This window comes from Lethenteron reissneri, chromosome 25, assembly GCF_015708825.2.
Source record: "Lethenteron reissneri isolate LAM-NWPU_2019-01 chromosome 25, ASM1570882v1, whole genome shotgun sequence".
NCBI classification, from domain to species: domain Eukaryota; kingdom Metazoa; phylum Chordata; class Hyperoartia; order Petromyzontiformes; family Petromyzontidae; genus Lethenteron; species Lethenteron reissneri.
Window position 1 is genome coordinate 7,956,779 of NC_083803.1, and position 23,620 is coordinate 7,980,398.

Here is a 23,620-nt window from a genome sequence, read left to right on the forward strand (position 1 = left end):
GACACGATTTATTTCTTGAATCAATGCCGGTGAGTGAATGCGCTTTATAAAATTAGATTCAGATATGGGCCAGGATCAGGCTTGCTCAAATCAGTGCTGGCTAAACTTACTAGATGTTAAAGGTATACGGTTCAGGGTCAAACTTCCAGATGTTAAAGATATGTGTCAGGGTCAAACTTGCATGATTTAATGCCGGTGAACTTCCAAATGTTAATGGCAAGACCCTTTCTTTAACATATGGGCCAGGATTAGGCTTGTTTGCTTGCTTGAATCAATACCGGTGAAAATCCAGAGATGTTCCAGGCCAGGAAACCTCTCTTTCAGGATAAGGGCCACACTTGCTCACTTCAATCATTTGCCGGTGAACTTCCAGATGTTAAGAGGCAAGGGACCATCTCCGTGAGATATGGCTCAAAGGTCAAGACCCTCTCTCTAAAAAAATAATAATATTCAGGGCCTACCTTGGCTCCTCCCACCCTCAACCAGTATATATACAAATACTGTTTTCTTGGAATTTCTCTCACTTGATACAGCTATCGTGCTGTGACGGTTCCACCTGAAGACGGAAGCTTGTGTTGCCTCCGAAACGTCGTGATTTTTATTTTACTTTTATTAATTTTTTACCTACGTGGCTTTACCGAAAAAAACCTAAGAATACCTCTCTCTAAGATTGAATTGTGCTCATCCCTGCTTCCGTTTGACCCGGGTCACGCGACAGTGGAGTTTTTGCAGCCCACAGCACGCAAACTTTCCCCAATTCCCACCACCCCACACACACATCATCACCACCACCACCACATCCAGCAAACCAATGAGTGAGCCCGGCACGGCGGAGACGACCCCGAGGCGTGGCTAACTAACAGCACGCAGCTGACGAAGCCTCCTCGTGCTTCCGTGTGCGACACTGGGAGGAAGAGATCGGATCAAAAGAGTGCTGTGAACATAACCCAAACAACTGGTTTGTCCGGGAGCCATTTCTTTCCGCACGTTTCACTTTCTCTCTCCCCGAGACGTCGGCGCGCCCTAAGCAGGCAAGCACAGCAAGCCCTCGCCAGAAAAACAAGAGTAAGAGAAAGGTTTGTTGCGGATGTAACGTGAGTTGTCGCTTTTCGGAGACGAGTCCGGCCTCCATCGTTTCACGCCGTTAAATCCGGGGACGCGGCGTGCGGCTTTTGGTGCGTCTCTTGTTGGGGCCACAACGACTACTCGGGGTTTTTGTTGTTTGTTGTTGTACGGCTAACATCGTCATTGTTCTGGTCAACATGTAACTTTTTTCTTTGTAAAGTGAGCACGGTGTTACTTTACACGTATTGTATCATAACAACGCCAGGCCACGGTGATTGCGTGTGCATTAGACAAATTTGCCATTTCGTTTGCAATGCGGGTCGCAGTTGTGTAACGCCAACCCGCGCTTGCCAGTCACGGTAACGCGACTTGTTGCAAGTCGAGTTACCGGATACAACGTGCGGTGACCACTCAGCACTGCGCCATTGGCAGTTTGATGGAGGGACATTGCCCTCCCCCTAAACGTCGCCTCGTGTACGTTGGGCCGACGTAATGTGGTGGAACCAACAACGTTGGCTCAACGTTGGCGTGTTTGTTGAGACCAACTTTAGCAAGTTTCACCAATATTGGCTCAACGTTGGCGTGTGGTTGAACCAACGTTAGCTCAACGTTGGTGTGTTTGTTGAGACCAACTTTAGCAAGTTTCACCAATATTGGCCCAACGTTGGCGTGTGGTTGAACCAACGTTAGCTCAACGTTGGGGTGTTTGTTGAGACCAATTTTAGCAAGTTCCACAAATATTGGCCCAACGTTGCTCCCGACGTTCCATGTATGTTGAACTTCTTTTGCACCGCACGTAGCCCACTGCGACAAACAACGTGCGGCTTGGTGATGTTACACGCGCGGCGTGTTTGTGTTTGTGTGTGTACCAGCGTTGCGTGTGCGAGACTTGATAATGAAGAAGATGCATCCGTCCGGTAGTAAGCGAAACGCTTTGGTGTTTTTTTTTTATCTTTTGCAACGAAACCGCAAGCTGAACTTCCTTGTTCTTGTACAGCCTACAGACGTTGTAAAATAATACAAATAATAATAATGAATTGCCAGGCCAATAGAAGGTTGGCAGCACCCATATAAGTGCCCGCGCAGTCTGTCGACATTGCAAGTTCGTGGCAGTAACGTAAATCCAGTTGTACGGCGCATCTTTCACGTTTATTCTGTTTCACCAGGCGAGCGAGAGAACTCTGGAGATCCAGGACAACAAGTGTCATTCGCAACAGTGACCCGGCGAAAGGTAGGTGTTAAAGCTTTCGTGACTGCAGGGATTCATCTTCTTGGTTCTTTCGGTAAAGTCACGTAGAAGGGAAATAATACAATTATAAAAATAAAACATAATAAAATCAACGCTTGCGTTGTGGCCGAAACGTCGTGAGAATTTTATTTTATTATGTTTTATTTGTATTATTTTATTATTTCCCTTCTACGTGACTTTACCGAAAGAACCAAGAAGAAGGTAGGTGTTTATACACGGGGAGGAGAACGCAAGTTACACGTATGCTTCAAAATCGTCGAGTGTGTGAGTCGTGGCCGTGTGCTGGTTAGTCACTCGGTTCTTAGGTTGGGGATTTAAGCCAGAAGTGGAATACAGTCGGTGGAAGTTGGCTATAAGAACACCCCACTGGATTGTAAGGCCATCTGTGCTTATATCCGAGGCCGTGTGTGCTTATACCAGAAGTTACATTTGCCCCCCCCGCACCGCCACTTGTAATATGTAACGATGTGTTGCTTAAATAAGGTGTGATTATATTCAATCTTTACTGTATTGTGATAAAGTACTTTACAGCAAAAATGAGGAAGTTACTGGAGCAGTTGGACTCTGCATACTGCGCACTTTCGGCCCATATAGATAAATGCCCTTCAAATGCACCCTTATCTGGACGGATCAAGGTGTTGTAGGCCAATGTTGTTAAGTGGATTGGAGAAGGTCTACTTTAGCTAGGAGATTAAATAAACCCATTGAAACAGGTGAAACAGTATTGCCTCGTTTGCAAGCGAGGCGTGCTTTTATCGAGACAATTGAAGGGCTTTACACATTTTTTTTATTTGAACAAATTTAGATTAAACTTAACATCACCAAAATGGATATGAGACTAAGTAAAACGGTAGTTGCACTTCTACAATTTAAATACTGTATATGGTAATGGTCTCGTACATGAAGCCAAACATCCAGTAATGGAAATGGACAAATATCCGAATGCCAGGACCCTTCTTAAAATGAGTCCTGAGACTCTGTGATGCTTTTCTGGGTAAATCTTATAATACTGTGCTGTTTGTGGTATCGATGTAGCATTCCCTCTGGCTGTAGCCAATACAGTTGTAATATGTTACACCCACAGCATTCAAAAACCGGTCCAGGGTTTACTCTTTTGGACAATGTACTGATGGAACACATCCAAAACAAACCCCTTTCTATGATGTTACGATTAAAACATGTACATGCTGAAATAAGATTTAGAACTTTGCATATTCTTTGTTGATCATCTTGAACACAATTGGTTAAATGTTGAGTTCGGGTTAATAATGTATAGAACAGTTTCAAACATAGGACAACCACTTTGTGTTTACGTTGACCGTCTTTCACAGCGTACATAGCCAAACGCGCTGTTATGGGGTTACCACCAAGGACTATTTGCAGATGATACTAATTTTATACACCCCGGAGCAATAATGGCTGAGTAAGCCATGGGCAGGATTTTAACTTGTGTGCTCACAATTGGGAGCCTGCATCAGCTGCGTTGCCAACTGTGCTTTCTGCAGCTGGTCAGGATGATAAATGTAAAGTATAAATGACTCCAAACCGTCTACAAAATACTGTTATGTTATAAATGACGAACCCTGATGCGAGAAATCGCACCCCAACACGTACATCGATGCCCCCATGCAGCCTTCAGTGCGTGAAATTATTTGGTCGCTCAAGTGTTGAGTGTGGCTTTGGTTAAGGTTCCACATGCTCTGTGGGATTATGTCAACAGACTAACCTGCCATTGTAACATCATCCAGTCTTCTACGTTGATTTTAAGAAGCTAGTTTTGCATGGTTGATTTGGTTTAAACTACTTCAGCAAGCTCATAATTGAGGGACAAATGTGAACATATGCCTGATGCCGCAAATGATATACACCTGAAACACCATTTACAGGCATGTATTCCTGATAGCAGGTACTTACATTGGCCTCACTTTACTCAAGGAATCTGTTTGCCATTATTGTGCCTGGATTCTTTTACCAGTTCAGTCAACATGGGCTTGGCTGTTTTAATAGGTAGCTGAAAACAGTTATGACTATAAAAATGAGCTGAAGTGGTTTGTTCACAACCCATGAAACGAACATTGTGTGGTGAGAATTTCAAGCAGCAGTGCTTTGACAAAGGGGATGTAAGTTAGAAAATGTTATTTGGGTTGGACATTGAGCACCAGCCACCAACTATATAGCCATCAACACAAACCCAACGAGCTGTGTTGTCACACTTTCCCATAGACTTTGTCACAAGAACAGCCATATACAACTTTTTATTGATGTGTTTTGACCTGTGAACATAATGTACAAGCGTTTTAAGCATCACTCAATCATCCACCACTCATTTGGAGGCCGCTCTTTATACGCCCCTTGATCTGGAACTTCCTGCCCTTGTAAGCGTGCATCGCAAAATGCTTTCCCTTAAGTCCTGCTGCCTCAAGCCCTTCCGCTTTTTATCCATCAATTACTGAGTCTAACACCACTCCCCCTATGATTTTACTCGGCATTCAATGCCATCTGACCTACAAAAGCATACCCTGCAATAGCATATTACAAAACATACTGTAAATGAATGTAATTACATGCTTTTTCCGTGGTTAGGACAGTGGGTGCCAACCACCGCCATGTAGTCATCCATATACAACTGGTTATTTACAGTCGTATTTAATTCATGTGCGACAATGTTTGAACGATTATACCTGCAACAGCCCCTTTCAGTCCTGGAAACATTTCTTCCTCTTCATTCACCGATGACTGACTACTCCTCTCCATTACACCATTTCCACTGCCCGAGCGACAGCATGTTTGCCACGAGTTGCAAATGTGCACGTTACAAATCGAGCGTCTGCCCTGATTATTTCTGTGGATGTAATGACCGTAATAATACTCTGCCCTGTCTGCTAACTCAGTGGGGTTATACATAGCAAGTGGGGTCGTACATAGCCATCACCACTCTTTATTGTCAAACATGTCCCAGCTTACTCTTTTAAACGAAACTATCATGGTCTCCTTGAGTTTTCACCTGGTAAACAAAGTAAACTCGCAACTCTCACCACTGATCACCCACCACCTCTACTTTAATAGATGTGCACCGCAATAGTGCGGCGTCTTTAAAATAGTTGTTTAGACACCTCCCAATTACATTGTATTGCATCACATCCTAAGTAAAAATATGAAACTAGTATCTGTCATTTGGAAAAATACATCTATATTAAAATGGGAGCATCTAATGTTTTGGCCATTCGTTTTTTATGGAGGAGGTCGTATGCTTCTGCGGTCAAAATGCTGAGCTGGCACGGCTGAGTTTCTGGGTTCCAATCCAAGCAGCTTCCAATCCGAGCAGCTGCCTGTCATTAAACCAGGATTTCAAGTCGAGTAAGTTGATGGTTCCAAACTGGTTCTCAATTATTTCACAAAAAACGCCATCCTTTAAGTTAATCTCACAGAGTTAACTTATTTTGTCAGAGACAGACCCAGGGAAGAGATTTTCACAATCTGTTGCAGACAGGACAATTAGAATAAATGCAGAAACAAATCTACAAAAAATGAAGTTAGAATTTTTTTTAAAGTTTAACTCGTTTGCTATCAGAAGGTGTGGACTAATGTGATCTTAACATGTTATGGCTCGGCCAGTGTTTTCACCAGTTTTGTTCCTGGGTGTGATTTCACATCCATGTTGATTGCATTTCAGTCTGGTTATCTGTAGCAATTTAAAGCTGTGTAATCACACTGATCATTAATCTAAGCTAGGAAGGCTGTTTGTTCAACAATCCCCAGCAATTAGTCTCGGCACTGCTCTGATGCCCCTTACAGCTGGGTACTAATTGTGTAATTATGTGCTTTATAACAATATTTTTTTCATAGTCTAAAATGAAGCATGATTAAAATTTGATAAAGTTAATGAGTAAAAAAAAAATCTGACCCATATTTCAAAGCCAAACTTTTGTATATCCCAGTTGCTTGCAAGATATGGTAAATGCACTGGTAGATAAAATCAACAGTAATGCAGTGTAACTTTTGAAGTATTCTCACGATTCATGATTACATTTTTCGGTGAGATCGCATACATGTAAATGTATCGTAGAGCAACCTCCCTGACACATTTACATTGACGTAATGTAACCCAAAAACCTGATCGTGAATAATATTGGTTATGAAAGTCTGCGTGTCATGTTCTCACTGTATACTAAAAAAGTTAAGATAAACAAAGTATATAGCATTCATGAAGGAAGATTGATAACGGAGTGCAACTTATGTAAGGTTTGCTTCCGTGGGACATACGTGACTCATGCAATCTGTATTTGTTTCCAGCTGATACTGCACATCTCACCATGGCTGGGCACATCCAACTGTTGGCTGCTATCTTTGTCATTGCTGCTGTTTCGGCGCCTTCTTATGCGTAAGTGCCCTGATGCTTTTATAAGTCAGCCCTTTATTTAACCCGCTGGGTGCCTGAAGATATAATGTCTTGATTTACAAAGGTGACCTGGGAAAACTGGAAGCAATTGAGCTGCAAATGCACAAGTTGTCTGTGCCTTTTCAAGATAAAAAAAAATGATAGCATAGGAGAATACATAGACAAATATGCCCAATGTAAAGTGAATGCAGAATATGCTTTAATCTAATGTATAATCAATACTATTGGGGGGGGGGGGCATTATTTTGTTGTTGCCAATCAAATGGTAGTGAGTTTAAATCCTGGGTAGGGGTTCACTCAGCCAATCGTTGCTCTGGGCCGATAAAATAGGGACCACTTTGTGGGGAAGTCAAGAGATTGTCCAGGAAATGAGCACCCACCTACATGTTTATTTTGAGCAAGACATCACAGTTTTTTGTAATTGGCGGTTCACAATATGCAACACTTTTTCAGGAGGCGTTATGAAGACTGGAGCCAGCTCATTCTGACACAGCACTGGCCCCAGAGTTTTTGTATGGTAAGTCCTTTTGTGTATGGTATTGCGATCTCTGATTATTGGGATGGTGCCTGTTTGAGGAGCCGAAAGGGAATTATTGTTAAATATTAACGTTCCTTAGAAACGGCATATTTGCCTAATATGTTTTGATATTTAACATTGAGTGTGATATGCAACTCCTGTACGATTATTTTAACATCAAATTGATGCTTTACATTCAGAAAATGTGCATCATGTTTAAATTGATGCCCACATTACAGTTTTGTATACATTTCATATCACAAATCATCCCATTAGAGCAACTTTGGGAGCCAGCAGAAGGATGGCACCCAAGATGATATCCACCACAGAGGTGGAGCGATGAAATATGCTCATGTGTTGGTGCTGGATGGTTTGTTACATCACAGGCCTTCATCCAGCAGTGGATCTAATCATGACCAATGATGAGTTGTTATATGTACATCGCCATGGTGCATTGCACGCATACATTATTCATAGGCTGGTATTGAGAGGGCTTGTTGTTGTACTTTCCTCTCGTGCGTTGTTTAATAGTTTTTGTGGTTTTCTTTTCCGACCTCAGTCCCAGTGGTCTGAAAAACACAACTGCACCATTCCAAGTTCCGTGAAGAGCTGGTCAATCCACGGCCTGTGGTGAGTCTCTTGCATATATATTTTAGTCCAAATATTTATATTCAGTTTCTGTAGGCCAACAAACCGAATAACAGCCTTTTGCTGATGGATGTTTAGGAATTAAACGATGTTCAGTCTATAAAGGTTGAAAAATATGAAGGACATGGAAAGTTTTAAAAGTAACTTTTACTTGTTTCTCTTACTCACAGGACTAACCACAGGACTTTCTGCAACAAATCGTGGCATTTTGATGTCAAAGAAATTGAGGTATAAATAATAACTTACATATCCTTTAATAGGCCTAACAACTCTTGAATGACGAATGATGTGATTTATTTTGTAGTTCATAATGGGGGAGAAATTACAAGGAGTCCCTTGAATATCCCGGGCTCCACTTTTGTGACTTCGACTTATCGTGGGAAACCTCTTTGTATGCCGATTTTAAATATCGTGGGGGTTAGTTTTGGCCTTTCGCCGGGTATGCTGTACCCGGAAGTACTGTATCATTGGCTGGTACTGTGGTGTGGGGCGGGTGAGGAACCTGAGGACAGTCGGTTGCACCTCAGCCTTTGCCGTGCAAGCATCTTGCGGACAAAGACAGACCCCCAGTATAGCCTTAACGGACTGTTGGGGCAAGCGCTATATGCGAGCACCTATGAAGGCTGGCAAGGCACAGCACGATGCCCGGCCACCTTTTTCTCCCCAGTGGTGATGTTTACACACTGCACCAGGTACTCATTTTAGACTGAGTCGACCTAGAGGAGGCGCAGGACTGGTTCAAATAATCGTCGCACACTTGCATTTAGAATTTACCAGCGGTATATTTGGCGTGAGCGGGAATCAAACTGGTAGCCAAGTTCGTAGTGCAGCGTGCTAACCATCGTAGACAAACATACACCTGGTTTGGATCATCATCGGTAAGTAAAGTATTTCTTCAGCATTTATATTGAAGTCTATTATTGTCTTGGAATGTTTTTTTGTATACTGGTTTTTACATGTTTACTTCAGTAATTTAGTTTTTGGTTTATTACGCAAACAATACAGTACTTATTTCAATTGTGATGTCTAATTTTGGTTGTCATGTACCTACCTCCATTATTTAGGTAAGGCTTAAGTATTGAATATCACGGTTTTAACTTTTGTGGCACTTTCGAATAACGTAATACCCGCGATATTCAAGGGTCTCCTGTGCTGTCAAAAATGAATAGAATAAATAAATTGTGAACATTTTATGGGACATTTCAAGAAAATTTCCATTCATGAAATGTGATTTTTACTACGAGAGAGACTTGGACCTATATTGTAATAGCATCATGTGTTATAACATCCAGGTGAAACATTTTATAAAGCAGCTCTTGTTGGACCAAAACAATTAGAACTTAAAACATTGCAGAGTTTTCATTTTTGTATTGAACTCCATTTATATTAATAAAAAATACAAATCACATTTTCTAAATATATCTTAAATGTTGCTGTGCCTGCTGCTGACGATTATGATATAATTCCATCACAAAAAATCATTGAAATTTGTTATTTTTCTTGACAGGATTTGCTGCCACAATTGGACCAATTCTGGCCAGACCTTGAGAAGACCAATGGCACCGACCTTTGGTAATCCATCCATCAAGAATGGCAAGCATATCCATATAATGCAAATTAATATGCAGTTTAAGTGAATGAGCGCACTGTTGAAATACTGTGTTACAGGAAACATGAATGGATAAGGCATGGCACTTGTGCTGCCACCCTCGAGGCCCTTAACTCCCAGCACAATTATTTCAGCAAGACCATGGAGCTCTACCAGAAGCTTGACATCAGCAAGTAAGAACGCCAAAACGTACCGCAGCCAGGAATATCGTGAGCTAACGATGATATATAGTTCTTCTGCGAATCTGATTATTTTAAATGAAAAGCTGGAGTGTCAGGTTTGCTTTTGGCGAGTAAAAAAAAGTAAAAATTAGGCTTAAGTGATTTCTTGCTTAATGAGCCTTTGAGGTAGTGTACATTTCCCGTGTACAGCCCTGAGCCTGTGGTGGAAGTTTCACATTCTTATGGCAGGGGTGAGTCTATTCAGAGGATGACCGACTTGACCTCCCTACAAAGTGGTGCTAAATTTAGTGACCCTGGATGAATGATGGTCTGAATCAACTGCCAACCAGCATTTTTAACTCGCAACCTTTCAATTGCGAGCCACTTTGGTGTTGTATATGCAATTTGAGGTGCCGAATTTCACCCAAAGTGTACAACTGTATTTTAAAACAATCACAGCTCCTCGCCTCCCAGTGATTCAACGCATTTTGCTGATTAAGTGTTTTGATTCATTTGATTCAAGAAACGATTCTCTTTTCAAAGTCTGTGATGCATGTAGCGGCCTCGAGTGGCCGCAGAAGCCACATAACCCATGATGTACAACATGTACGAATTGATGTGTATCAAGCTCAAATATTGATACTACTCATTTACAATTTGTTGGTAGATGCCGAGCAGGCATTACACTTGTTTTTTTCTTTCTGTAACTCAACATGCTTCTTAAAAACAGGCTGTTTGTTTTGAATACCGGGACAATTACAAGTCTGGTATAAAAAGGTAATATTGTGTTATTTATTGTTTGTTCTCAGAGCTCTAAGTGATGCTGGTGTGACCCCATCGAACACAGTTTTCTACAAGGTAAGATCAATATACTGAAGTCACTGTTGAATGCTCGTTTTAAACAGTAGCATTGGTTTTACTTTGCCGCAGCAGCTCTTTGATTCACAGCTAATAGGTTGAAATGTTGATGGATAAAACGAGCGTATCATTAACCTCAAAAATATGAATGATGTGACTACTATTAAATTATATTAAACACTTTCAACACATTTGAAAGATTCCATTGACTCCAAAAATCACGCTAATTTTTTTTTTCAGTTTAACTTTTAATCATGAAAAAGTGGGTTACAAAATAATTTTTTTTTTTTAAATATGATTTTCTTATATGAAATCTTATGTTATTGTGAGAAAATATACATACTTCATTGACCTAACTGATACTATTTAAATAAAATAATTATTTTTTATACCAGGAGGAACAGATCCTTGAAGCGTTTTCGACAGCTTTTGGTGTCAAGGCCAAGTTGCAGTGCCTCACAGTTCCCCAGGTAAGCCAACAGAAGTTATTTGTAAAGAATGGTATCCGTGTGGTAACAACAGTTTAAAAGTTGTTAAACGATTTGTATTTATCGAGCATCTCAAATGAAACCATACCTCACGAGGTTGTCCTGAAGGAGTTGGATGATTTATGTCGTGTAAAAAAGAGAGGGAGGCAGTCAGCCAGCCATAGGCAGAGGGAAAGAAGGAAAGTCTTGAGCCTGCACATGAACAGGGGCATGGAGTCGACAGCACAGTTAGATGGGGGAAGGTAGTTTCAGACTGTGGGGGCAGCAGAGGAGAATGTGCGACCTTCCACTGAGCGAAGATTGACTGGTATTTGATTTTGGTTATGAATGCAAAAAGTGTATTCATTTGGCTTAACGGCTCGGGGTGGTGATGTCAATGTGAAAGCCACTGAGTTGCTGCTCTGATTAAGGTGCTGAGGTGGAGCCTCTGGTGGTCACCAAGAGTTTTACAGGTTTCTATGTGGATTTAATGTCATTGTCTCCAATGTGCGTTCAGTGTATTTGTTCAGTTACTCTGCATTTGGTTACATGGTTGTGTTAATGCCATCTGTGAGGGTTGTACACTCTGTATCAGTAGACAGACCCCCAGAGCAAACCACTCCCATTCATATCTTATATTTGTGGTTAAGAATGGGGCATTCAGTAGAGGCCAGCATAGGTTTCCGGTTTCCAGTCCATGGCCCTGCCTTCATTGTTACGCGATGCGAATGTCTGGATGAAGTTTTGTTGGGGATAAATAGGAATACCGGATGTATTAAAAGCCAAAATGTTAAGAAATATTGTTGACATTACAATAAGTTTGGGGATGCTGCCATAGTGTAACGGCTTATCACACTCGGGTCACCGCTTCAATCTCCCGGCACGGCAGTGGTGTCACAATGGTGGTGCAAGTTTCTTAAATCCCCCCTCACTTCTGCCCACGCAGCAGTATGAATGGGTACAACACAGGATGTCGATTGGCAGGTCGTGTATGGTGTGGGGTAAAGTGTGGACATTTCCACCTTCTCGAAGACATTTTGTCAGCGTGGAGGTGTATTGCAGGGCCTCTTTAGAGCTCCTTCTAGTGGAGGCCATTTCACCGGCAGTGGGCATGAGCATCTTTCATCGTCTTGGTTCTTTCGGTAAAGTCACGTAGAAGTAAAATAATAAAATAATAAAAATAAAACATAATAAAATTATTCTCACGACGTTTCGGCCACAACGCAAGCAGCCGTCTTCAGGTGGAGAACAGGTCTGTCAAGTAGACTGTCTACCTGTTCTCCACCTGAAGACGGCTGCTTGCGCTGTGGCCGAAACGTTGTGAGAATAATTTTATTATGTTTAATTTTTATTATTTTCCTTGTACGTGACTTTACCGAAAGAACCAAGACGATGAATCCCTGCAGTCACGAAAGCTTTAAATCGAAAAATGAGCATCTTTGTCTTCATCTTTACAATAAGTTAGAGGAGCGGTCATTGCTTGTTTAGTGTTGTTGATCTGAACCGTTGCTGAACTGTTGTGTGTTACCGTGGTTGTGTTTTCTCTGCCAGGAGGAAAACACCCAGCTGCTGGGACAGATTCAGATGTGTTGGAGCCGAGAGTTCTCCCTTGTGAACTGCTCTCGGCATGCCGAAGCTGGCATTCCTATTCCAAACAGCTACTCCAACAGTGTCACCCCAAGCAATGATATTGTTTGTGATCCTGCAAAGATCATCCACTACCCCCTAATTGGTAAATTCTAAATGCAAGTGTGTAGGCTTGAAAGGTTGGTGCATTGGGTTACTTGATGAACATATACACAATATGAAATGTATTATGTTGTGCCTGATGTTCAACATTAGAGCGTTATCCCTTGTTCAACGTGAGGTACCAGATTTGATGTTCATGTCATTAATTTTTTTGTGCTGGTTTAATACTCTGACAATTTTTAATATTTTCGAGAGAAAAAAAAGTTCACGTTTATTTTACATTCGTTTGTCACTCTTCTCGTGGATGAAGGCCTCTTCTGTCCTGTCGATTGTTGTTTTTATTATACTTCACCACGCTGGTCAGTGCAGGTTGGTGACGGGGTGGGGGAAGGGTAGAGAGGACCGGTTTCAGATATCACTTGCCGCTGATGTTTGCCCACGGCCTGGAATTGAACTCGGGTTCCAGAATAAGAGCACAGTGTATTAACCACTGTCATTTTTTCAGTTTTTTTTATTAATGTGTACAACATTCACTTTAAAACGTTTTACTTGATATACCCAGAGTCATCTCAGTGGTCCATTAATGTAATTATTATAGGTCATGTTTTACCTTTTTATGCATGAAGCTAAAGTTTAAATTGTACACTTTTCTAAAAACTAATTTGTGGGATTTGTATCTAACTTAAATTGTCATGATATAAATGTAAATATAATCAGTGAATCAATAACCAAACAATCAAGACGATCAATATTAATTTCATGTGTAATCGATATATATAAACACATTGATTGAACAACACGCACAAATATTTCTGCTATAAATCTTGCACATGCAAGGAAAACAACATGCGTTGGGAAGTAAATGGCACACACAACATTTGCAGAACACTCACCACCATGAGGTGGCGCTGTCTCTCTGACTTCAGCACTACACGGAAGTCCCGTGGAGAGCCATGGTACTAGCGGCACTCAGCGGATGTGTACGAAATCAGACGGTTCCATTTGTTTTGTAATACATTTGGAACGTTAATTTCCCAATACTAATGTGGTCACCGATCTTAAACAGCAGCAGACCACACGGTACCACCACTGCCCGCAACGATCATGCATCGGCAGCGTTTCGGATTTTCAGCAGGCTACACTGGCTCGACGACATAAAAAGTTGATGACAAATTTCGTGCCATTCGAAAGGAGAAGAATAAGTGTGAGATTAAACCAGTTATAATTAGTAAGGGTGCATACATTCTGAGGTTAAACAATGCAGATGCATTTTTCGACATTTTGTTACAGATCGACCTTTGTACCTGTAACTTTTAAGTTTTGGTGCCGTTCGCCATAGATTCGAAGGGGACATCATTTGCATTCACATTCAGTGCTGAGCACATCTCTAAATGAAACAACGGTGGTACAGTAATTCCATCGTTTCGGAGTGCGTTTATTAAGCGCATTGTGCCTTTGTGTAACATTCAATTTTCATCGGTGGACACTGGACCGATTTTAAGAAATGAAAGCGATGCAAGTGTGTTGCTTTTAAGAAGTGTTCTGCATATTTGGACCTTCTACTTCAATGTCTTTTCATTGCTTGGGCAACTTATACCCTGCATTGCCCCTGCAGTTGTTGGTGTGTTTCGTTCATTTTGGGACTTGTGGAAAATGCTTTTTGAGTTAAAATTAAGGAATTAAAAATATTGATGAGGATATTTTGTGCACTTTGTGGTTTGCATATGTGCCTTGTATTTTTATAAATACGTTTAAATTTCTGTTGGGATTTTGCTCCATGTCGCAGCAAAATGAGCATTTTTCAAAATGAGCATTTTGCTCCGAGTGAAAATTAAGGGCTTAAAAACGATGATTGTGTTTTGTCCAAAGTTATATTTCATAACTTAGTTTGTGTTTTTAATTTTTTTTATTATAAGTTTCAAATTCTGTTATTGATATTACTGTGTTTTGCTTAATTTTGGAGTTGATTGAAATTGGGGTGAGAATTGATTAAAATTATTGATTGTCATATCTTGTGGACTGGATTTCATAAGTGTGCATACATTCTTTGTAATGTGTGCAATACTGTAAGTTGAAAATACTGTTATTGTTTTTCAAATCTTTAATTTGGAATGAACACTGTTGCACATGACCAGATGCAACTATCAAAACAAGAAGGCGATTAGCCAGTTAATACGTGACTAATGCTGTTAAACTCTGTACATAATACTTTTCTATGCATTTTCAATCTATTTTATTTTGGATGAAGGCCTCGTGAAATCGTGTGGTCATGGGGTGGTGTGACCATACTTGACCCCACACTGGTCTTATGGTTTGGGAGGGGGGTACCCAAAACCGGTTCAGATACCACTCACCGCTCAAGTTAGCCATGGCTGGATATCGAATTCCAGTCGCCAGGTTCAGAGCCAAGCCTGTCAACCACTGCGCCACTCCCCAGTCAATCACATGAATATTATCTCCTTAAGGATAGTAGCGGGAGGGCATCAATACCATTTACCATGGTAGTTCAGGAGATCCTGGCTGTGATACAATGAACAACAAGCAGGGGGCGCATTAATTGCCGTTCAATTGTACAGAGCGCCTTTATATTGATGGCCACTAATACGCTGTAATGAAGCGTGTGGTGCAACAATAGCCCCTCGTGGCAATAGCGCCTAATGGTGATTTAACGGAGTTTACGTGGCTACTTTCGCTGCGGGAAATATACGTACACAAGTAGTACATGGATTTTTACACTGAATTCATCTCAGTATTTAAATCTCGAGGACAGCCCGGCTCAACACGTCCTTTATCTGCCATCCATGAGTGTGGAGAGTGAGTAGTGAGGGTCGACAGGTGAATTAAATGGCAGTCTATCACATGCTCTTTGCACATTAACACGGAGGCTTTCGCAACCAATCCATAAGAGGTTTTTTTGGGGGTTTTTATCGCATAAATGCGTCGTTAAAACTCGCCACCACCCGACACGGCCAACTAGTAAGGGTTTTGATTTAAAGCTTTCGTGACTGCAGGGATTCATATTCTTGGTTCTTTCGGTAAAGTCACGTAGAAGGGAAGAAATATAATACAAATATAAAACAATATATATTTTTTTATTTTTATGGACGGCCCCTTTGGCTTTAAAAATATAAAACAATTTTATTGTTTTATATTTGTATTATTTTATTTTTTCCCTTCTACGTGACTTTACCGAAAGAACTAAGAATATAAAAATAGCAAGGGTTGTCACGTAAACAGAACATGCCAATTCGTCACGAGCGCAGCACACCGCTGTGTTGGAGAGTCAACCCTTATTAGTCGGCTGTGTCGGGTGGTGGCGGGTTTTAACAACACACATTTACGCAATCTAACCCAAAAAAACTAATTCTTTGCAGATTGTTCATTTTCAATAACGTGTAAACGTTTTGCAATTTAGCACCATGTTCGATTCGCAGTACAGTAATGTACAATAATTTTTGTTTAAATTATAGTCCTGATGACACTCGTTTGGTGGTGTACATCTCGTGTGGACTAACCCCTGGAAAAAGACGAGTGCTCGATCTTGTGAAGGCCCGTCAACGGTGGCGTGAGCAAGCAAGCAAGATTAGTTTCTTTTTCAACCAGGCGTGAACTCCAGAGTCCAGACTCGTCTCAATTGCAAGAGTGACATGGGTACTCGCTGCAGAGCTGTCCCGTTCGAGATCAAGATGTCATCGAAGCCAAAGGGACCGTCCATAAATGACGTCACGCGATTTTAGACGATTTTTGACCCCCCCCCCCCCCCCCCATCGTCGCAAAAAGTCAGACCCCCCCCTCAAATATGACGTTACAAAGCTCTGCCCCCCCCCCCCCAAAAAAAAACATGCTTCAAATCGCTTTAAACTATTGTCATTGTAGTGCGTATTTAATGTGGCGCTGCACTCTGATGTTGTAGGAGAAAACATTTATTAAAAAGTCTATTTAATTAAGTAGAACGTGTTGTCTATATTTATTTAAAGTTGCGCATTTTGATTTGACGTCACATTTCTCAACCCCCCCCCCCCCCCCTTGTCACACATCGTCACAAATGTCTGACCCCCACCTCCTAGGTGCGTGACGTCATTTATTGACGGCTCTCTAAGCTGTTGATGCCACCACACTTCAACACTTTCTATTTGCCAGTTGCTGCTGCTGCATAGCAGACACAAGACTTCCAAGATCTGTCAGAAAAAAAGCATCACACCATTCTGCTCCGGACTTCTGCAATTGGCCCTCCCACCATCCTGCACACATGCCCCACCCGTTCCAACCAGGACTGAACCTTACCTATATCCATGGCATTTCTTGGTTTGCATTAATTTTATAAATCAGTTCTAGATTAGAAGTTTTCGTGACTGCAAGGATCCATACTCTTTTGTTCTTTCGGTAAAGTCATGTAGGTGAAAAAAGAAAAAAGTAGAAATAACTAAATTAAATCACGACGTTTCGGAGCAACACAAGCTTCCGTCATCAGTTGGGACAACCACAGCAAGAAACAAAATTACTGTAGTGGGCACTACAGTAATTACTGAAGCTTGTGTTGCTTCTAAAACGTCGTGATTTAATTTAGTTATTTCAATTTTTTCTTTTTATTCTTATTTTAATTTCTTACCTACGTGACTTTACCGAAAGAGCCAAAAAGTATTTACACATCAGCTTAAATTTATTTCCGAGAGGAATCAACAAAGACACCCTCAAAGTCTTGAGAAAATCCAAATGCAATGGAATATACAACCCAAATGAATGAAATGAATCAAACGGTCACTGTATGTTCCCTGTGAATCATAACTAGGCGAACCGTAGCAACTGTGCGATTTAAATATGGAAAGCGAAGCTAATTGAATCTGACTCAGAGTCTGCCAGCCACAAATGCACTGAAATGTACTTAGTGTGTTCGCGGAGGCACCTCTGACATCATGAACATTTTAATTTATACTTCACGTGCTACTCTGTAATTGAAAATCACGGTGGAAGAAATTTGGAGATAAATCGGCGCAAGGGCCGGTGGTCAATCTTAGCGCAAAAGAAATAGCCATGCAATCTTCTTGGTTCTTTCGGTAAAGTCACGTAGAAGGGAAATAATAAAATAATAAAAATAAAACATAATAAAATCATTCTCACGACGTTTCGGCCACAACGCAAGCAGCCGAAACGTCGTGAGAATTATTTTATAATGTTTTATTTTTATTATTTTATTATTTCCCTTCTACGTGACTTTACCGAAAGAACCAAGAAGATGAATCCCTACAGTCACGAATGCTTTAAATCGAAATTTAGGCATGCAATATTTACCTTTACAATATCCGTCTCGATTTTTGTTTTACATCAACCACGGTGTTCTGGGAGTGAGCATATTTTTCAACAGTATTGGTTGTTACTCTGGACTGGTTTCAACATGAAATGTTTCATCAGCAGCCAGGCACGCTGAAACCGCTGATGGGGAACTGCCATATACTATAGGCAAGAACCCTCTTTGTTAGATATGAGTCCCAGTTGGACGCACATGAAATACATACAGTGTCGTGACATAACGTTGATCTAAACAATAGCAGACACAGGGCAGCCCTTGTCTGTTTGAGTCCTGTTGTTTACATCTGCTTGCACACTCCCAACCATCCTGCAACTAATCCAATTTATTAAGTGGCCACCGGACCTGTTTTATAGCAAATTCCACATCTGCATCAAGGGGGGGGGGGGGGGGGGATGCACTCTCATCCGCCTCCACTATTGTTGCAAATTGTTTCCGCCAGTGTGTGCTTACAAAATAGCCCCTTTGACCAAATCACCCGGGAATGCGTCCGATCTCGTTCTATCTCGTCGAGCTCAGCAGGTTGTGACCCTGTGATATTACAGTGCTTGTAGTGCTCCGATGGACGACCACGTTGTGGGCAGCAGAGGGCAGCCCATTGTTGTTGTGTACTTCTATGCCCCCAAGTCCATGCACCCCCCGCCCCCCCCCCCCCAACATTAATTTAACCCGTACTGACCAGCAACGGTCAAATAATCCCCACGACCTGCTTGGCGTGCATTGACAAAACGGCGATGTTGCACTGCTCGACTTGCGCACGGCAGCAATGCGGTTCACGAGCTAAATGCGAAATGTCGAGGTCTGCTGGCCACGACGAACGGACGGATGGCTTCGTGGTGAGTTCGTGTAGTTTCGCTATCCCGCACGAGGTTGCGTGTGCGTGAGTCCGTGTCCATCATCATCATCATCAGCGTGCACTGCGCGTTGTTTGAGTGTTTTTTTTCCCTCTGTGCGTTAAGCGCCGTGGGACGCGCGGTTGTTTAAATTCTGCTTGGCTGGTGTCGCGCTCTCCACAAGACGCAACATCGTGAGCGCGCTGCCGGGGAGAGAGGTGTGTGGTGTGTGTGAGAGAGAGAGTGCAGGGAGAGTAAAGAGAGAGTGGTGTGGTGTGTGTGAGAGAGCAGGGAGAGTAAAGAGAGAGTGTGTGGTGTGTGAGAGAGAGAGAGTGCAGGGAGAGTAAAGAGAGAGTGTGTGGTGTGTGTGAGAGAGCGAGAGCAGGGAGAGTAAAGAGAGAGTGTGTGGTGTGTGAGAGAGAGTGCAGGGAGAGTAAAGAGAGAGTGTGTGGTGTGTGTGAGAGAGAGAGTGCGGGGAGAGTAAAGAGAGAGTGTGTGGTGTGTGAGAGAGAGTGCAGGGAGAGTAAAGAGAGAGTGCAGGGAGAGTAAAGAGAGAGTGTGTGGTGTGTGTGAGAGAGCGAGAGCAGGGAGAGTAAAGAGAGAGTGTGTGGTGTGTGTGAGAGAGAGAGCAGGGAGAGTAAAGAGAGAGTGTGTGGTGTGTGAGAGAGAGAGAGTGCAGGGAGAGTAAAGAGAGAGTGTGTGGTGTGTGTGAGAGAGCGAGAGCAGGGAGAGTAAAGAGAGAGTGTGTGGTGTGTGAGAGAGAGTGCAGGGAGAGTAAAGAGAGAGTGTGTGGTGTGTGAGAGAGAGAGAGAGAGTGCGGGGAGAGTAAAGAGAGAGTGTGTGGTGTGTGAGAGAGAGAGACAGAGTGCGGGGAGAGTAAAGAGAGAGTGTGTGGTGTGTGTGAGAGAGAGAGCAGGGAGAGTAAAGAGAGAGTGTGTGGTGTGAGAGAGAGAGAGTGCAGGGAGAGTAAAGAGAGAGTGTGTGGTGTGTGAGAGAGAGTGCAGGGAGAGTAAAGAGAGAGTGTGTGGTGTGTGAGAGAGAGAGAGAGAGTGCAGGGAGAGTAAAGAGAGAGTGTGTGGTGTGTGAGAGAGAGTGCAGGGAGAGTAAAGAGAGAGGTGTGTGGTGTGTGAGAGAGAGAGTGCAGGGAGAGTAAAGAGAGAGTGTGTGGTGTGAGAGAGAGAGCAGGGAGAGTAAAGAGAGAGTGTGTGGTGTGTGTGAGAGAGGAGAGCAGGGAGAGTAAAGAGAGTGTGTGTGGTGTGTGTGAGAGAGAGAGCAGGGAGAGTAAAGAGAGAGTGTGTGGTGTGTGAGAGAGTGTGGGGGAGAGTAAAGAGAGAGTGTGTGGTGTATGAGAGAGAGTGCAGGGAGAGTAAAGAGAGAGTGTGTGGTGTGTGAGAGAGAGTGCAGGGAGAGTAAAGAGAGAGTGTGTGGTGTGTGAGAGAGAGAGCAGGGAGAGTAAAGAGAGAGTGTGTGGTGTGTGAGGAGAGAGCAGGGAGAGTAAAGAGAGAGTGTGTGGTGTGAGAGAGAGAGCAGGGAGAGTAAAGAGAGAGTGTGGGTGTGTGAGAGAGTGCAGGGAGAGTAAAGAGAGAGTGTGTGGTGTGTGTGAGAGAGTGCAGGGAGAGTAAAGAGAGAGTGTGTGTGGTGTGAGAGAGAGAGTGCAGGGAGAGTAAAGAGAGAGTGTGTGGTGTGAGAGAGAGAGCAGGGAGAGTAAAGAGAGAGTGTGTGGTGTGAGAGAGAGAGTGCAGGGAGAGTAAAGAGAGAGGTGTGTGGTGTGAGAGAGAGAGTACAGGGAGAGTAAAGAGAGAGTGTGTGGTGTGTGAGAGAGAGTGCAGGGAGAGTAAAGAGAGAGTGTGTGGTGTGAGAGAGTGCAGGGAGAGTAAAGAGAGAGTGTGTGGTGTGTGAGAGAGAGAGAGCAGGGAGAGTAAAGAGAGAGTGTGTGGTGTGAGAGAGAGAAAGAGTGAAGGGAGAGTAAAGAGAGAGTGTGTGGTGTGAGAGAGAGTGCAGGGAGAGTAAAGAGAGAGCGTGTGGTGTGTGAGAGAGAGTGCAGGGAGAGTAAAGAGAGAGTGTGTGGTGTGAGAGAGAGTGGGGGAGAGTAAAGAGAGAGTGTGAGAGAGAGAGTGTGTGGTGTGAGAGAGAGAAAGAGTGAAGGGAGAGTAAAGAGAGAGTGTGTGGTGAGAGAGAGTGCAGGGAGAGTAAAGAGAGAGTGTGTGGTGAGAGAGAGTGCAGGGAGAGTAAAGAGAGAGTGTGTGAGAGAGAGAGAGTTCAGGGAGAGTAAAGAGAGTGTGAGAGAGAGAGAGAGTCTGTGTCTGTATTTTAACAACCATCCGATTTATATTAAATTTTGACTTTAAGCTTTCGTGACTGCAGGGATGCATATTCTTGGTTCTTTCGGTAAAGTCACGTAGAAGGGAAATAATTAAATAATAAAAATATCAAACAAACAAAAAACATAACCATCCGATTCATCTCATCCGCGTCTGAGTCTGCGCTGCCGAAGCTGTGGAAGGGGGGACCCCCCTCGTGATTCACGACATCTCGAGCATGTTGAGAGTGATTGAGTGCGAGAGTCTGCGTGAGCGTGCCCCCTCCCCACTCGATTCCATCGTTCTTTGGCTGAAGTGCAACACTGCGGCTCACGGGCGCATTGTGCCGGGGACTCCCCCCCCCCACTCCACCTTCCCCACCACGTTGTTTCGCAGCGTGGGAAGGTAAACACGCCATTCATCATTGCATTCCGCGCGAGTGAGTGTGACAATGAGTGTGTCACAGTTCGTTTTCTCTTTGTTGGTCGCGGTCGAAAAGGGAACACGTTGCGCCAAGAGCCCGGCAGGAGGAACCCGAGTTCGATTACCCGCTCACGCCCACCGACGACAATAATCTGGGCCTCCCCTAGGTTGACTCGGCCTTAAATGAGTACCTAGTGCGGTGTGTAAATATAGTCGCTATAGGGGGGGGGGGAAGGGACAAAGGCGGCCCGGGAGTGGTTCTGGTCGCGTTGCGTCCTGCCGGTCTTCATAGGTGCTCGTTAACGGCACTTGTCCGGTTCAAGGCGACACGAGGGGGGGGTCTTTCTTTATTTCGTTGTGCGTGCAGCAACCGGCCGATTGATTGTTCGTCTCTGGCTGAGAGGCAGCCCTGCGCGACACTCACCACCGTGGTGGGACGGCCAGCGTCACAAGGTAAAACGTGCGAGTAATTAATTTACATTGCGTGAGTGAGTGAGTGCGAGAGAGAGAGAGCGCGCGTGTGTGCGTGCGTGTGTGTACCTCGCATCCTCTTCATTGCATCCGTGGCAGCCACTGCACCGCTACTCGACGGCACTGTGGGTCTTCCCTACGACTCCCCAGCGAGAGGAGAAGGTATACACGCGTGATGAATCGCGCTTACGCGTCGCTAATTGTTCCGTTTGAGAAATATGCGCGCGGTCTGCACGTGTTTGCAGTTTTAATGTATATTTGCGTACTGCGCGCGCGCGCGCGTGTGTGTATATAGATAATTATTAGTTTGTACTGAACAAGTCGAACTGCTCGGAGCGATCGTGTTGAAAAGGGAGCAAAGTAGCGTGGCATCGCTCCGCGTCTTTGTCTCGACACTTAAGTGGCTGTGCCAATTAGGGAAAACAATGAAGTCGCGTGTCGCGAATGGTAACGAGCGGCGTTGTACTTTGAAGCCGTTCGTTCATGGCCGTGTTGACCAACGTCGCAAGGTCATCCTCGTGATGAGCAACACACACACGCCTTGATGACGTTGAACACGAACTCGAGGCATCAGGTTTGCGACAAGTGAGGCGGCTATCCCCCGGGGTGGGGGCTTTCGGCGTTTCGAGTTCATTTAAGGAGGAGATGACGATCGAGTGTTACCAAGTGTCGCGTATGAATGACCCCGTTGCCTGCCAACAATTGGGCGCTCATTGCGTTAATCGCGCCATCCATGGGTCGCGGAGTAAAGCGCCACGTAACCTTGCAGAAGGGTAGAAGGCACCCATTCACTCACCTGGTGGTGACGTGAAGTGACGATCGGTGGTTTGTGCTGTTTAGTTTTTTGTATTTTACTGGTCCCGCATTTCTATTTAGTACATTTTTATCTTCCTATTGAATTAACTTTCTCGAGTATACAGGATTTTCAATAGTGTGTTGAAATCATTGGCGAGCCACTGCAGGATGCAGTCGAGCCGGCTAGCGGTTGAGCGAGCGTCTTGCAAATGAAAAGGTTGTGAGTGCAAATCCTGGTTTGGGAGTTAAACTTAGCCCATCATCGATCCGGGGTTTTTATAATGAGAAGCACTTCGTGGAGTTAACAGTTGGTTGCCCTCTGGAGAGACCCATCCCCACCGTACAAATGTGCAATTGCCACCAATTGGCTCAGGGCTGTGAAGAGGAGATGGTAGCACTGCCTCGATGGTCATTTGAGCCGGGGATCACTTTGTCTTGCTGGATGAAGGTTTCCCCCATGCTGTTGCCATCTCTTTACGGTCCTGCGATGCCACGCAATCCATCACACTGCTGCACGTGAACTGATGTCATCGCTTCATTTCTGCAGAGGACCAAAATTGTGTAATGCAGTGCAGTATATCATTCCACAAATCCCCGTGTCCCCCAACGTGTGCAAACTATGGAAAATAAGCAAGCCGGGTTTTCTGGATAGCCCATAATACACAACAAAATAATTGTGGAATCGATTCAGGTGTAGCACGTGTATTTAATGAACTTTGCCTCGTAACATTTAACATAACATTCGGTGCTGCGGCATTTTACTCCGTATTGTAGCGTAGTAATATTCATTATCACGATTGAGCGACAATACGCACAATGATTCAATACTGA

General features: G+C 43.5%; 2 protein-coding genes across 9 annotated transcripts in view; both read left to right on the forward strand.

Annotated features, from left to right (window-relative positions):
* The first annotated feature begins 870 nt into the window (after window positions 1–870).
* Window positions 871–14,670, forward strand: LOC133347147 (ribonuclease T2-like). Of its 3 annotated transcripts, none has more exons than XM_061559170.1 (11): window positions 871–1,065; window positions 2,232–2,296; window positions 6,608–6,695; window positions 7,167–7,230; window positions 7,790–7,860; window positions 8,049–8,106; window positions 9,386–9,450; window positions 9,547–9,660; window positions 10,458–10,506; window positions 10,902–10,976; window positions 12,525–14,670. In XM_061559170.1, exons 3-11 carry the CDS (start codon window positions 6,628–6,630, stop codon window positions 12,714–12,716), a joined length of 756 nt encoding a protein of 251 aa, XP_061415154.1. In that variant the 5' UTR covers window positions 871–1,065; window positions 2,232–2,296; window positions 6,608–6,627; the 3' UTR covers window positions 12,717–14,670. The 3 variants fall into 3 exon arrangements, with proteins under 3 accessions (XP_061415154.1, XP_061415153.1, XP_061415155.1); XM_061559169.1 differs by having other exon boundaries at window positions 872–1,076; XM_061559171.1 differs by having other exon boundaries at window positions 894–958.
* Window positions 14,671–18,687: 4,017 nt separating this feature from the next.
* The window catches only part of LOC133347150 (syntaxin-binding protein 6-like), a 62,609-nt gene continuing 57,676 nt past the window's right edge, over window positions 18,688–23,620 (forward strand). For 2 of the 6 annotated variants that reach the window (XM_061559175.1, XM_061559177.1), the window contains exons 1-2: window positions 20,902–21,505; window positions 21,891–21,976. In XM_061559175.1, the coding sequence (XP_061415159.1) occupies window positions 21,339–21,505; window positions 21,891–21,976 (253 nt within the window). In that variant the 5' untranslated portion in view covers window positions 20,902–21,338. Of the gene's footprint in view, window positions 18,804–20,894; window positions 21,506–21,890; window positions 21,977–23,620 lie in introns of those variants that run through there. The other 4 variants (XM_061559174.1, XM_061559172.1, XM_061559173.1 and 1 more) reach the window with 4 other exon arrangements.